A 16,896-nucleotide genomic window follows, 5' to 3' on the forward strand; every position below is an offset into this window, starting at 1 on the left:
CCCTGGTAGTTCTGCCACTGGTATGCCCTATACTCTCTACCGGTGACAGGATTCAGCTGGCTCTGCCATGAGGGATGGACCTTTGTTTTTAATGTTATGGCTGACTTAATATACTTTAATACCCTCTTGATATATATCTCCAACCCCTGAGAAAGATTTAGAACGAAACGCGTCGGGGCATCTCTCATGAAGTCATCTACTTTGCATAACGTGAACTGGATTGATACCTGTGTCATGTGGGAATGTTTAGAAGATATGGATGTTCCAATCACTGTAGTGTTATATTATATAGTAGGTCTTTTCAGTCGTTTTCCTTTACTTAGGAATTTTATATGTCTTTTGTAAAAAAAAAAAAAAAAAAAAACAACAAAACAAAAAAGTATAAAAAGTTTTTATTTTACCATTTCTTTTTTTATTGCTGTTCTTTGTTCCTTTAAAGTCCCATTCACAACTGGTTTGGGATTATGACACTGTCCCATCTGACTCCCAATTGCCATGTATCAACACTGTCACATGGGGTGGGGCCAGGGGCGTATTTACCACAAGGCATTTGCCTAGGGCGGCATTTTTAAGGGAGGCAGCACCGCCCCCCTGGAAGAGGGGATGGAAGAAGGGACACATGCGGATTGGGGACCAGGTGGGATCTGAGAGAGGCTGCAGGCTGCTTGAATCTCCTCCCTGGGGATGTTCAGAGCTGTGGAGGCTAGTGTCTCTCTGTTGCTGGGAGGGGAGTGGCCGGTGTATGGGGGCAACGGTAGCGGAAGGCTCTCTCGGGTGGGGTGGCAGGGGTATTGTTGGTCAATGACGGCGGGGGGGGGGTGAATTTTGTGTTGCCTAGGGCAGCACAAAACCTAAATACACCACTGGGTGGGGCAATGACCTTCAACCACCTAGGGCAGCTCAACCACCGTTGGATACCAGAGCTTACTCAGGGGAGGCTCCTTCGGTGTGGGGGCAAGGAAGGGGCGCAGATCTGTTGGTACTCCCACTCTACCATGTGACACCAATTCTTTATGCCCACACAAGGGCAACTTGAACTATCAGCAAAAGGAGTGCAACGTACAAAGTTTCTTACTTGTACACCAAAATGATGCAAGTGCTGAGGAAGACGAGTCCGATGGTGAAGAGGTAAGCCAAGGGCATGTGATACGGAAGCCAGGCAGGCTTGAGGTTTTGACACGTGGACATGTTGTACCCGGTAGAGCAGCCTTCATTCAGGGTCACGTTGCTGTAATAACCATAATACATCACCGTATCGGAGAAATAGCCCTAGAAATATTAAAAGACTTGTAACTTTTTCCTGTTTCTTGTGTGACAAGCACTTTTGGTGCCCATAACTACAATGTTTAATCTGCGAGTGTGCCATGTTTCTAGGTCTTTTCACTTACCGCCCCAGTGAGAAGCTCCAGGCTGGTGAAGGAACGAGGGTTCGAAGAATTATGGGGATGTACAGCCTGAGGGGTGACAATAAACAGGAGGCACAAGAGGCTCATAAAGATATTAAACCCCAGGAGAGTCTTCAGAAAGAGGAAATAGGAGAGGACGCTGGAGCCAAACCGCCCTCCAATCTGCTTGAGAGCCACGTGCCAGGGCCGCTGGGCGCAGATCATAGACAGAAAGGACAGCCAACACCTGTGCATGGTCTGAAGGAGGACAGAGATGTCTTAATTATGAAAAGCACAAAAAGGGGTAACCACTACTATTATTATATATACCACTTACACTATATCAAAAACCTAAACTTTTCTTTTTTTAATTTTGGATAAACCAGGGAATAGATCAAACCTCTGTCTGTTTTTTGGAGGAATCTGAACATCATCGCTATTAGTGAGTTTCTAAAGACTTGACAGACTATCCACCAATCCCACCATAGCTGGTTACCACCATGCTACTCTCCCACTAACAGCAGCCAGCCAAGAGCTTGGTGTCCGGTTGTTACTTGAGAGATTTATTCACATTGCTGCTGAAGCCATACTGCAATCTCACCATGCTGATACTGTCTGAGATGTTGCTGCAGCAAGGGTTGGCATTGCTTCTCTTCAAGACTGAACCAGGTTCCAATGTCAAGTACCTGAAATAGAAACAAAGCACAATGAACAGATTCTGGATTATTTAAAATGTTTCACACCAATTAGGAACAAGCAATCACACACACAATCATTTTACATAAGGGGGATATGATCTCCATGTATAATACATAAGGGGGATATGATCTCCATGTATAATACATAAGGGGGGATATGATTTCCATGTATAATACATAAGGGGGGATATGATCTCCATGTATAATACATAAGGGGGGATATGATCTCCATGTATAATACATAAGGGGGATATGATTTCCATGTATAATACATAAGGGGGGATATGATTTCCATGTATAATACATAAGGGGGGATATGATCTCCATGTATAATACATAAGGGGGGATATGATCTCCATGTATAATACATAAGGGGGATATGATCTCCATGTATAATACATAAGGGGGGATATGATCTCCATGTATAATACATAAGGGGGGGATATGATCTCCATGTATAATACATAAGGGGGATATGATCTCCATGTATAATACATAAGGGGGGGATATGATCTCCATGTATAATACATAAGGGGGGGATATGATCTCCATGTATAATACATAAGGGGGGGATATGATCACCATGTATAATACATAAGGGGGATATGATCTCCATGTATAATACATAAGGGGGGATATGATCTCCATGTATAATACATAAGGGGGGATATGATCTCCATGTATAATACATAAGGGGGATATGATCTCCATGTATAATACATAAGGGGGGGATATGATCACCATGTATAATACATAAGGGGGATATGATCTCCATGTATAATACATAAGGGGGATATGATCTCCATGTATAATACATAAGGGGGGGATATGATCTCCATGTATAATACATAAGGGGGGGATATGATCTCCATGTATAATACATAAGGAGGGATATGATCTCCATGTATAATACATAAGGGGGGATATGATCTCCATGTATAATACATAAGGGGGGATATGATCTCCATGTATAATACATAAGGGGGGATATGATCTCCATGTATAATACATAAGGGGGATATGATCTCCATGTATAATACATAAGGGGGGATATGATCTCCATGTATAATACATAAGGGGGATATGATCTCCATGTATAATACATAAGGGGGGGGTATGATCTCCATGTATAATACATAAGGGGGGGTATGATCTCCATGTATAATACATAAGGGGGGATATGATCTCCATGTATAATACATAAGGGGGGGTATGATCTCCATGTATAATACATAAGGGGGGGGTATGATCTCCATGTATAATACATAAGGGGGGGTATGATCTCCATGTAGAATACATATATATATATATATTTATATTTATTGAAATATTTATTGAAATATATTGAATATGGACACAATTGTAGCATTTCAAATATATGGCAATATATTTGGGAAGAATATTTTTATATTTTTAAAATATATTTAAAATATATTTTTCTTCCATGTGGGATCAGGCAAGGGAATAATAACCACTTAAAAATCATATTTCATTTGTACGGCTAATAACAGTTACTCCTATGGCACACCATCACTGATGATGAGGTTTCATCAATAAACACCGCAGATTTGGATAGCTCAGGTAAAGGTACTCTGTTACCTCAACTCCCTTTTCACCTGAAGACTTAATGGGAAACTCTTCAGCAGGCGAATTCTCTGGGTTCCCGACGTCTTCTGCAGCTCCAGCACCAGCAGCCTTTGATGTTCTATAGGAGGTACATACAGTACAAAACATAAAACGAACTGAAATTTTTTCCTTCTCCTCCCCTTCAACAAAATGCTTTCAAAGGATCAAAGCCTTTACAAACCCAAATATATATGACTTTCATTGGATGAAGACCCATTTCAACATGTTAAAGCTTGTGAGTAACATATACTTCCATTGGGTCACATACACGTCCAGTGGGTCGCATACACGTCCAGTGGGTCGCATACACGTCCAGTGGGTCGCATACACGTCCAGTGGGTCGCATACACGTCCAGTGGGTCGCATACACTTCCAGTGGGTCGCATACACTTCCAGTGGGTCGCATACACTTAAACTGCCAAATTCATATTAAAGCCCAACTCCAAGTATGAATGAACTTTAAACAGTTCAAATGGAACACACGGTTCTTCTCGGACACGCGCCTGCGGGCAGTGCTGTAGGAATCATATATATGATCATCAGCTACATACAGTTTCTATAGCGTTGACCACAAGCGTACCTGCAGGTGAAAGAAATATGGGAATAGATTTGATGGAATGGGATTTTTAGGGTGCTACATCCATAAACCAAAACATAACGTATTTTTCGCTCCATAAGACGCACTTTCCCCCGCCCCCCAAAAAAGGGGGGGAAATGTCTGTGCATCTTATGGAGCGAATATTGACCAGGACTCCCCCCCCCCCCCCCCCTCCCCGCCACCGTGTTAGAACACCGGGACGGCCGCTCGGCTCTTCTGTGGCAGAAGAGAGGAGGAGTGTGATTCAGCAGGGCAGCAACGCCAGGCAGGGCCCAAAGCAGATGACCCTTAAAGCGCAGTTCCAGCTGAAGACAAAAAAAAAAAAACTGTAGCTGCTGACTTTTAAAATACAGCCACTTACCTGTCCATGGGTCCAGTGATGTCCTCACCACCGTTGTTTTCACCGGCCATCTTCTCTCCCTGGCGTCGGCATCTTCAGTGTGGGCACCCGGCTGTGGCAGCTTGCGGCTTCACAGCCGGGTGCCCACTGTGCATGCGTGAGAAGCGCTGTGCTTTGTGAATAGCCCCGTTGTTTTGTGGGACCTGTCATGTGTCTCAGAGTACTACGGGGAGGGTGGGGCATGGTGGACAACGTCCGCTTCCGATTGCCTAGGCGATCGCAGCAGAAGTGGGAGCGGGTACCTGTCAAATGCGGGTACCCACTCCCCAAAGGTCTGCAGTCTCTGGTCATCTCCTGTACTATGTCCGCAGTCTCTGGTCATCTCCTGTAGTATGTCCGCAGTCTCTGGTCATCTCCTGTAGTATGTCCGCAGTCTCTGGTCATCTCCTGTAGTATGTCCGCAGTCTCTGGTCATCTCCTGTAGTATGTCCGCAGTCTCTGGTCATCTCCTGTAGTATGTCCGCAGTCTCTGGTCATCTCCTGTAGTATGTCCGCAGTCTCTGGTCATCTCCTGCACTGTGTCCGCAGTCTCTGGTCATCTCCTGTACTATGTCCGCAGTCTCTGGTCATCTCCTGTACTATGTCCGCAGTCTCTGGTCATCCCCTGTACGTCCGAAGTCTCTTGGTCATCCCCTGTACTATTTCCGCACTCTCTGGTTATTTTCTGTACTGTGTCCGCAGTCTCTGGTCATCTCTTGTACTATTTCTGCAGTCTTTGGTCATCTCCTGTACTGTGTCCACAGTCTCTGGTCATCTCCTGTACTATGTCCGCAGTCTCTGGTCATCTCCTGTACTATGTCTGCAGTCTCTGGTTATCTCCTGTACTATGTCTGCAGTCTCTGGTCATCTCCTGTACTATGTCCGCAGTCTCTGGTCATCTCCTGTACTGTGTCCGCAGTCTCTGGTCATCTCCTGTACTACATCCGCAGTCTCTGGTCATCCCCTGTACTGTGTCCACAGTCTCTGGTCATCTCCTGTACTATGTCCGCAGTCTCTTGTCATCTCCTGTACTGTGTCCGCAGTCTCTGGTCATCTCCTGTACTCTGTGTGCAAACTCTGGTCATCTCCTGTACTACATCCGCAGTCTCTGGTCATCCCCTGTACTATGTCCGCAGTCTCTGGTCATCCCCTGTACTGTGTCCGCAGTCTCTGGTCATCTCCTGTACTATGTCCGCAGTCTCTGGTCATCCCCTGTACTGTGTCTGCAGTCTCTGGTCATCTCCTGTACTGTGTCCGCAGTCTCTGGTCATCTCCTGTACTACATCCGCATTCTCTGGTCATCTCCTGTACTACGTCCACAGTCTCTGTACACATACATCCTAAAGAAGCCTTGCGGTGAAATATGTAAAAGAAAATGCATAGAGGACCCTGCTAATATGTTTACAAGTGTAGAGGATATCCATCAAATTTATCTCTGTGAAATCTTTCTATGGCTTTAATATAGACTTGTAATAAATATTACTGATTTTTAATTGTTTATGGATGTAGCACCCTAAAAATCCCATTCCTACCAAATCAATTTCAAGAGTCAAATACCCTCCCAGCAGCCAGCTTCCGGTGAAGGCGATTACTGGGATCTGCTGGATGCTGGGAGACACCCACTGGTGGACACTGGAACTGCAGCCCTCCTCCCAGGGAATTACAGTGCCACCAGTAGATGATCCAGATCCAGAGAGCAGCAGTGGGTGGTCTTTACTAAAGGAAGTCTCATGCTGGATTACTGCACAGATCTGGAAGAAAGACACAAAGCTCACCAAGATTCTAGAAGAACACACATGACACACGTGTTTTGACAATATCTACTTCTCCCAGAGTTAAGTAGTAAAGTTTCTTTAGGTGAATCCTTACCTTCTTCTCCACCGGCCACCTCGTCTCTTTGACGCACACTGGGTCTGGCACTGCGATCCATGGTGTACAAAGACGGCCGCTTCTTTGACTGTCTCCTCCTCACTGTGCGATTATAATACTCAGACAACATGGCTCCCTTACAACGTCCTTTGGTGTTATGGAGGGATGAAGAAAGAAAAAGAAATGGTGAGTAGAGAACCCTGGATGGCATATGGCCTTCAAGAAAATCTTAGTATTCAGTCCACAGATGTAAATTACAGCAACCTAGAGCAAAGAGAATTCTGATTTTACAGATATTACTGCTCTAAATTATGAAAACTGATTGATCACGGTTTCCATTTGCACACCTTTGGTATTTTACTGCAAAAATAGAATGGTAAATCAATGTTTTGGTGTTGGTTGTCCAAAATAACTTCATTCCATTTCAAGTTGCCAAAAAACAAAAAAAAAATGGAGACATCCTGAAACCGAACTTTAGACAGGCAGCCATATACAAAGTTGAAAAATATGTATTGAAGCTGTTTTACATGCCAATGAATTTGTTATTCCGTATAATCAGTCTTATGAGACCCTCACTTGACCAGCACAGCCTGGTTAAGAACACAACCTCAGCCTGTGTTTGGACAGTGACAGAGCAGTGGAAGAGTGATTGGGTCACCACTCTTCTCTCTTCTCCTGTCAGCACGATGACCGGTTGTTCAAATGCACAGCAGTAGACCCTAACAGGCTCCTAGATATGTCCCTCTCCTAATCAGAGTTCTGTTATATAGGGGGAATGACGAAGGATTACCTTAGATGCATTAAATTACTTTTTTGGATAGATAAATTGTTTGTTCTTTGATAGATACATTCTTTTGTTGTATTTCTTCCTGGACTTAACCTTAAAAGCCAATGTCCACCAGAAACTATCTATCAGAGTTCAGTAGATATTGACTGCTTGTACCATTAAAAGCACTTGTGTATCTCTCTGGGTCTCCGGCCCTACAAAGTCCACCAAAGACAGTCTAACTGCTATGCTAAACATTTACTTCTCATGCCAAATAGATCCTGGCCAAACAAGCGTAAGCCTATGACCTAAACAAAACAAAAGTAATGACATTTGAATAATTGGCTGATAGACCAACCAGGAGCACAGGGCCTGCAACATCCTGAAGACCAGAGAGTTGGATAGGGCACATTTGGGACATGTGGGTGGAAGGCGTTGAATCCGAAGGTTGGTTTAGTCTTGCAATGCAAAGTGAAGTCAATGGTATAGAGTTTACTGACCTTGGTTGAGCAGTTCTCATACATGGAAGGGCCTAGCCAGGACACCATCTAGAACAGAGGTGCATATGTGCAAGCACACAGGCCTGGCACATCCACCAGTATGCTGCGTGGTCAAGCATTCAATTCCAGAACTGGCTCCAAACACCCTATTTAAGGAAGGAAGCAGTGACCATGGACTATAGATGATCTTCAGCTTGCCCGTGTTCTTTGCTCCTGTGTATCCTGCATGTATCCTGATCTCTCCGTACCGGCTTGCCTGCCTATCAATTTCCCTTCTGCTCAATCTCTAGTTGTGACCCAAAATTGTTTTAGGACTCTTCTTCTGACCACCTGTGTATGACTCTATTTCCTCCTAACTATTGCTGCCTTATCCTCCTGATTCCCATATATGACCCTGGCTCTGACTTCTGACAACATTCTTAGCTTGTATTCTGTTGACCCTCTCTGTAAGACTCAGATCTTGACCTTGACCTCATTTCTCCAGTTCGGCCTTTCCAGTCTGTTCCTGAATCTTCTATGAGTTTTATCACACCACCTACAGCTGCACCTGACTTGCTCCACCACTATTGTACCCTGTGTTCCTGTGGCTCTTGGCCGCCTGCCTAAGAACCACCTAGTTGGACACTTCCTGAAGCTGCTACCAACAGACCAACGTAAACAGCACCCATGATTCTTTGAGCTCTGCACTCCCTGTCGTTACCGCCAAAGGTGCTAGGAACTTAGCAGTAAGAGAAGCTCTCTTGTCACTTCGGCCTCCAACCAGATGCCTGACAGGCCTAGAGAGGGCATTCTGGTTGAAAGCAGAAGAGATGAGAATTCAAGGACATTTATTTATATGGTAAAAGTCAAACAAAACAGGACAAACCTTTTGATTGTTGTGTACTCTACATTCATCAGGGCTCAAGATGAGGATACGAAGTAACATAAAGAAGAAGGCTTCAGCAGCTGGTAGTGGCAAACGACTCTTTCCTATACACTTTACACTCTGGAATTCCAGTTTGAGTCAAGTGCCTCTTATCATGACATTTAAAATAAGTAAACTGTTAAAAACTCTGAAACATGTTGGACAGTTTATCCATAATTTTATGGTGTGAATAATAAACATCCCAGTTATCAGTGTGGCTTTTCTACAATTCTTAGACCTTTAGCCAAAGTAGCTTTCTATGGTTCAAGTTTTGACAGAACCAAGCATGGGAACCTGTGTACATGTATTATACTAGCACAAGTGTGCCCAATTGTCACATCAGGGATCAGGCATGCAAACAGAACAATTAATTTTATATAGGAATCATTGTACCTACCAATCGTACGACTTGGCATGTTGGAAAGGATTCTCATGGTGGCCATGTAGTGGTCATCATGTCTCTGAGATCTGTGGCCTGTCAGAAGGATAGAAGAGTGAAACACAACCTCCTAAACATTTATCATACACATTACTAATTGTAAGAATGAGATCACACAACATTTCAGGACTTATTAAAGGATAGGGGGGTCCTTTGGCTCTAAAACCCTTATACAGGTTCTCCCACCCTGCTATCTATTATACCCAAATACAGACCTCAGAAGAAGCTAGGACCCACTTTATATTGTCTGTCTGGATCTATGCTGGGTTGGACAGGGCATAGTTTAAATCCATTTTCCTCCTAGAACCTCTACTGAGACTCTGCAGTGTTATCGGAGAGCCAAACCAAACATGATGAGAGGGGGTAAGGTACAGAAACCCGCCATGCTTATAAAATAGCCTCTCATCATGAACGACCAAGTTGGTTTAAAGTTGGTCACCATCCCTTAAAGAAAAAAGAGCAATCCACCCATACCTTTCCTCATCTGCCACATTCTGCATTTTCATCTTGCCCTGTCCATCTCATCACTTGCATCAATCCCTCACATCAGGCTCTACTTCTACAGCCACCATCTCATCATCTTTCCCTGGTAGCATTGTCATCCTTAATCCATCTATATTTATGGGTTTTTTCATGACCCCATTTTCCAGCCTTATTTTGCTGTATGTTCAGACATTACCCAAATTAAACCAAACCTCCCTCTCTCTCCAGATCACATCCCAGCATTCAGTTTTTTTACATCACCAGGGTGTACAGGATGCAAGGGATGTCTACCAGATGGGAGATATGTGTCCCTATTATTTTGGTTGCGGTCCCTTTAATGGGGAGGAAAATAAGCACTGTGGAGTCTTCAGGGATTCTCACCCATACAGGATGAGGGGTTCCAGGCTGATCCAGTAAAGAGGTAAACCCGATTTAGCCCTGGTTTACGCTGATGCAATTTCTGAAGTGTTCCAGAATGCATGGAATCGCATGACAAGTGAAGTAACATGAGTTTCTATGGAGGCCTTTCACATATAAAGGATTTTTTTTTCCCAGCAGGAGCAAATTGTATCATGCTTTGCTCTTTTTTTTGCCCTCCTCTGGATCAACTATGGGTATAGGATTATAACTTTTTTTTTTGCTGGTGGTGAGCCATATCTTTTTTTGCTGGTGGTGTGCCATATTGTTTTTTCTGTTTGGAAGAAATAAAGACTACTTGCTGTTATCCCGTGGCTGGCGGTGATCTGGACTCCCCCAAATATCACAAGGGATAGCTGCTGGGACCTTAGTTACTATGGACAGAGGCATGCCATCTGGCACAACATCTCCCAAGAGCCATGTTCCTATACACCGTATGAGCAAGGCTCTTGAGAAGCGTTTCTCAACAAGGGCTCCTCCAGAGGTTGCTAGGGGTTCTTTGAGCAATGAGCCATTTCTGCCTCTCAGACAAGTTCCCACTGACACCATTGATCTTTTTAGCTATTTGTAAGGAATTCTTTCCAATGACCTTCAAACTAATGTATAATGAGTTGTAGCTATTGTAATTTTTAGCAGGGGTTCCCCGATACCGGATAGGGTTCCTCTGTGTTGAAGAGGTTGAGAAAGGCTGCTCTTGAGAGTCAAGGCAGCAGTGATGTTTTGCTGGGAAGGAACCAATGTGGAGTGGGACAGAGAAGGGTTAAGGAAAGATGGAGTTCTTGTCCGGGCATTGCATATGGTTGTTGTAAACATTTCATATCAGTAGCAGCTTTGGCAACAACCAGGACTCTGCCACTTCCACCGAGGTTCCCAATATATGGTCACATGGTCTGCCTAGCACTTCCATTAAGTGCATACTGTATAGATTCCAGTTACAACCATTAAAAAGTAATATGTTTTATTCCTACGCAGTAAATCTATAGATGAAGACTTTTACATTTTATATTGACTCCTGTTACTAAGCTCTTGCTGATGGATTGGTTAGATGGATGGTGCTCAGCTCTGGATGAGCAGGGATGTGTGTACAAGATGTGTACAAGATGTATACTTTTTTTATATACCAGCAGAATAAAGGTCTGCAACAGCGATCTGGGTATAGTGAAGTCTGTGTCCCCGGTGGATAGATTGACCAACTCACTCAGGGTGTCCTGAGGACCATGGTCACCAGAAGGGAATCCGAGGGAAAATCCAAAATTTAGAGTTGTCACCAGAACATGCATAGAGGGGAAATCTTCCATTGGGGACACATGTTCTGAAGACAACTGTCACAGTGGCTTAGTGGTTAGCACTTCCGTCTGGCAGTACTCGGGTTGTTGGTTTGAATCCCAACCACGGCACCACCTGCCTGGAGTTTGCATGTTCTCCCTGTGCCTGCGTGGGTTTCCTCCGGGTACTCCGGTTTCCTCCCACACTCCAAAGACATGCTGGTAGGTAATTGGCTCCTGTCTAAATTGGCCCTAGTATGTGTATGTATGAATGTAAGTTAGGGACCTTAGATTGTACACCCCTTGAGGGTTAGGGACCTTAGATTGTACACCCCTTGAGGGTTAGGTACTGATGTGAATCTACAATATATATGTAAAGCGCTGTATAAATTGACGGCGCTATATAAGTACCTGAAATAAATAAATAAATAAATAACTGTCAACAGATAGTTCTAGGCAGGGTTGGAGTTCCAAAACCACTTTACCAATAAAGGAATATGTTTCAGATTGTAAGGATCTTGTAGGTTTCTGGGGATGTTCACCCCCACGTATGTGGTGTAAGTAGATTTATCTTACAAGCCACATGGGGTAGCCCAATCAATCTCTGCATTTAGGGGTTATCTGGCCAGATACATGAGCTTACTTTGATCCAGGTTTATATTTATGCCTAAAAAGATGCTTATGGGTAGGTGCCGCAGCAGAAAACACACAGAGCCCAAGTGTAAAAACAGGAATATATTAGAACGGAAGTCCAGTAACACACAATGTACCTGGCGGGAAGGAAACCCAACCCGGGAACACTCACAGGTTACTGCAGTGATTCAACAGTAGATAGAAGACCAAGAGGTGCTGACAACGTCTATCTCCAGGGGCGGAATGTGGTCTGGCCGGTCTGTACCCAAGTAGGGAGGCTTAAAGGAAGATTGTCGTGTCCCTGCACTTTCCCTGCTCCTCCAGAATGTTCCTTGACAGATGGGTATCCTGTCCCTACACTAGCCACATGCAAAAATGTGTGCCAAACCTGGGAGCCAGGGTCTTAAATAGACTCTGTTTGATCCAAGACGTTACATGGGGTGCCAGCATCCAACCAGATAGCTGTCTCCTTTACCAAGGAATACATTTTAACGGAAGTCCAGAAGCGTGCAACGGAGCCGGTGGAAAGGCAACCCAACTGGGAACAGTCACTGGTTATGGCAGTGATCCAACAATATATATAAGACCCAGAGGTGCCGACAATGTCCGTCTCAAGGGGCGGCCTGGCCAGTCTGTACCCTAGTGGGGAGGCTTCCAGGAAGGCAGACAGGTAGGGTGCCCTGCCCCTACACTGCCACTTGCAAAAATGCGCACCAAGTCCGGGAGCCAGGGTCATAAATAGACTCTGCCTGACCCAAGATGGCCACCAAAGATACATGGGGCGCCAGCATCCAATCGGATAGCCGTCTGCTTGTGGCCGAGGAAACCATAGAGGAACTAGGTTCCTCTCAACCTCCTCCAACTAGAAGAATGGCACTTGCATGGAGAAAATAGACTGCACCTACCTACATGCTGAACCGGGAGTCAGATAGTATTAAGATTAGGCCATCAGCAAACACCTGTCTACACATGGCTCCTGAAATATGTCAGGAAAGGTAAAAGATCTCAGCAAAGGCTCTAAAGATATGTTAAATGTAAGCTGGGATGGAGGGTACCCCTTATGGTAGTGCAATAGGGCAGACAAGGAACTAGACATAAATATTTAGCCACAGAAGCCAAGTACATGTGCCCACTATACCCATTCATCTTAGACCTTTCCATACTCCCAAATCACATTGATGAAAGCCTTCTCTGCATCCAAGGCTAATAAGGCCACTAACGGTTGAGAAGGGTCAGACTAGCAAATGTGTTCCATCACCGCCATGATTTTGTGAACATTCATCACAGCCACTCTACCCAATATAAAGCCCACCTGGTCAGGACACGTCAGTTTCGCAGGAGAGTGGCTGGTCTATTGACCATCAGCTTAGACAGGAGCCTAGAGAAGCTAGCCACCGAGGTGTCCTCGTCTTTCTTAGGTGATAAGAACGTTTATTTATCCGTAGCGGTATGTTGGCCGCCTATTCATAACAAATGGCCTGTTCCCATGTAATGCACATTAACGCACGGCATCAGAATGCTTACGTGTATTTGGGTCTTCATAGTTCTCTGCAAAGTGCTGCATTACATGCGCCAGCGTTAGATACCTGACTAATAGTGAATCAAAATAGTTCAGATCTTTCTGCTATGAATCATTTTCAGGATGGATTAAATGAAATCTGATCCTTACAGGTCTTGCACAACACACTTGAGATAATTCCATATCTGCACACCCTGAACAGTTTAAAGGAGACATATAATATATTCTCCAATGTAAGCGACATTATTCCCACTGACCACCAATGTAAGGAGAATTTCTTTCAAGTGACCACCAATGTAAGGGACATTCTTCCCACTGATCACCAATGTAAGGGACATTCTTCCCACTGACTCCCAATGTAAGGGACATTCTTCCACTGACCACCAATGTAAGGTACATTCTTCCCACTGACCACCAATGTAAGGAGCATTCTTCCCACTGATCCCCAATGTAAGGAGCATTCTTCCCACTGACCCCCAATGTAAGGGACATTCTTCCCACTGATCACCAATGTAAGGGACATTCTTCCCACTGACCACCAATGTAAGGAGCATTCTTTCCAGTGACCACCAATGTAAGGTACATTCTTCTCACTGACCTCCAATGTAAGGGACATTCTTCCCACTGATCACCAATGTAAGGGACATTCTTCCCACTGACCACCAATGTAAGGAGCATTCTTTCCAGTGACCACCAATGTAAGGTACATTCTTCCCACTGACCTCCAATGTAAGGAGCATTCTTCCCACTGACCTCCAATGTAAGGGACATTCTTCCCACTGACCCCCAATGTAAGGACATTCTTCCCACTGACCCCCAATGTAAGGGACATTCTTCCCACTGATCACCAATGTAAGGGACATTCTTCCCACTGACCCCCAATGTAAGGGACATTCTTCCCACTGACCCCCAATGTAAGGGACATTCCTCCCACTGACCTCCAATGTAAGGTACATTCCTCCCACTGACCTCCAATGTAAGGTACATTCCTCCCACTGACCCCCGATATAGGGAACATTTTTCCCACTGACCACCAATGTAAGGAGCATTCTTCCCATTGATCACCAATGTAAGGGAAATTCTTCCCACTGATCACCATTGTAAGGATCATTCTTCCCACTGACCACCAATGTAAGGGACATTCTTCCCACTGATCACCAATGTAAGGATCATTTTTCCCACTGATCACCAATGTAAGGGACATTCTTCCCACTGACCCCCAATGTAAGGGACATTCTTCCCACTGATCCCCAATGTAAGGGACATTCTTCCCACTGACCACCATTGTAAGGAGCATTCTTCCCACTGATCACCAATGTAAGGGACATTCTTCCCACTGACCCCCAATGTAAGGGACATTCTTCCCACTGATCCCCAATGTAAGGGACATTCTTCCCACTGACCCCCAATGTAAGGGACATTCTTCCCACTGACCCCCAATGTAAGGGACATTCTTCCCACTGATCACCAATGTAAGGGACATTCTTCCCACTGATCACCAATGTAAGGGACATTCTTCTCAATGAGTCCCAATGTAAGGGACATTCTTCCCACTGATCACCAATGTAAGGGACATTTTCCCACTGACCACCAATGTAAGGGACATTCTTCCCACTGATCACCAATGTACGGGACATTCTTCCCACTGACCACCAATGTAAGGGGCATTCTTCCCACTGATCACCAATGTAAGGGACATTCTTCCCACTGATCACCAATGTAAGGAGCATTCTTCCCACTGATCACCAATGTAAGGGACATTCTTCCCACTGACCACCAATGTAAGGAGCATTCTTCCCACTGATCACCAATGTAAGGGACATTCTTCCCACTGACCACCAATGTAAGGGACATTCTTCCCACTGACCACCAATGTAAGGGACATTCTTCCCACTGATCACCAATGTAAGGGACATTCTTCCCACTGATCACCAATGTAAGGGACATTCTTCCCACTGATCACCAATGTAAGGGACATTCTTCCCACTGATCACCAATGTAAGGGACATTCTTCCCACTGATCACCAATGTAAGGGACATTCTTCCCACTGACCCCCAATGTAAGGGACATTCTTCCCACTGACCCCCAATGTAAGGGACATTCTTCCCACTGACCCCCAATGTAAGGGACATTCTTCCCACTGATCACCAATGTAAGGGACATTCTTCCCACTGACCACCAATGTAAGGGACATTCTTCCCACTGATCACCAATGTAAGGGACATTCTTCCCACTGATCACCAATGTAAGGGACATTCTTCCCACTGATCACCAATGTAAGGGACATTCTTCCCACTGACCACCAATGTAAGGGACATTCTTCCCACTGATCACCAATGTAAGGGACATTCTTCCCACTGACCCCCAATGTAAGGGACATTCTTCCCACTGACCCCCAATGTAAGGGACATTCTTCCCACTGACCCCCAATGTAAGGGACATTCTTCCCACTGACCCCCAATGTAAGGGACATTCTTCCCACTGACCACCAATGTAAGGGACATTCTTCCCACTGACCACCAATGTAAGGGACATTCTTCCCACTGACCCCCAATGTAAGGGACATTCTTCCCACTGATCACCAATGTAACGGACATTCTTCCCACTGACCCCCAATGTAAGGGACATTCTTCCCACTGACCCCCAATGTAAGGGACATTCTTCCCTCTGACCACCAATGTAAGGGACATTCTTCCCACTGACCACCAATGTAAAGGACATTCTTCCCACTGACCACCAATGTAAGGGACATTCTTCCCACTGACCACCAATGTAAGGGACATTCTTCCCACTGACCACCAATGTAAGGGGCATTCTTCCCACTGACCACCAATGTAAGGGACATTCTTCCCACTGACCACCAATGTAAGGGACATTCTTCCCACTCATCACCAATGTAAGGGACATTCTTCCCACTGACCATCAATGCACCAAGAATAGTATAACTGTGCTCCCATAATGTAAACAACATAACTGGGAGGGACTAGCAAAGGCAGATCGTTTGTGAGGGTTAAGATGGATCTAAACCTAAGAACAAAAATGTCATAGCAGTAAATTTCCGATCCTTAGATGTGTCGGCTGCATTACTTTTTTTCTGGTTTGTTTTTTCTTTTCACCTGATGATCCTGCCAAGAACACATTTCCTGTCTTAGGTTGACAACACTTGCGGACTGCACTGTATTTCTGGAGGAGCAGCATTGTCACCCTATAACAGTACTACAGGACAACCCCTGTTCTCCCCATTCCCATAACACATGGGAGGTGTTCTATAGTCCACAGAGAGACAACTGGGAACAATGTAACAGACCCTGGAACAGTACTACAGGACAACCCCTGTTCTCCCCATTCCCATAACATATGGGAGGTGTTCTATAGTCCACAGAGACAACTGGGAACAATGTAACAGGTAATAGG

The 16,896-nt window shown here is 44.8% G+C and overlaps 1 protein-coding gene across 3 annotated transcripts in view; it reads right to left on the reverse strand.

Moving 5' to 3' along the window:
- Positions 1 to 16,896, reverse strand: part of LOC149434149 (transmembrane channel-like protein 6) — a 60,797-nt gene that overhangs the window by 29,080 nt on the left and 14,821 nt on the right. For all 3 annotated transcript variants that reach the window (XM_089664042.1, XM_089664043.1, XM_089664044.1), the window contains 6 exons: positions 9,123 to 9,200; positions 6,556 to 6,702; positions 3,683 to 3,788; positions 1,987 to 2,071; positions 1,389 to 1,643; positions 1,076 to 1,269 (listed from right to left, as the gene is read on the reverse strand). In XM_089664042.1, coding sequence (XP_089520168.1) covers positions 1,076 to 1,269; positions 1,389 to 1,643; positions 1,987 to 2,071; positions 3,683 to 3,788; positions 6,556 to 6,702; positions 9,123 to 9,200 — 865 coding nt within the window. The remainder of the gene's footprint in view (positions 1 to 1,075; positions 1,270 to 1,388; positions 1,644 to 1,986; positions 2,072 to 3,682; positions 3,789 to 6,555; positions 6,703 to 9,122; positions 9,201 to 16,896) is intronic.

Source organism: Staurois parvus, unplaced genomic scaffold, assembly GCF_062004578.1.
Source record: "Staurois parvus isolate SC_StPar_1 unplaced genomic scaffold, SC_StPar_1.0 ptg001819l, whole genome shotgun sequence".
NCBI classification, from domain to species: domain Eukaryota; kingdom Metazoa; phylum Chordata; class Amphibia; order Anura; family Ranidae; genus Staurois; species Staurois parvus.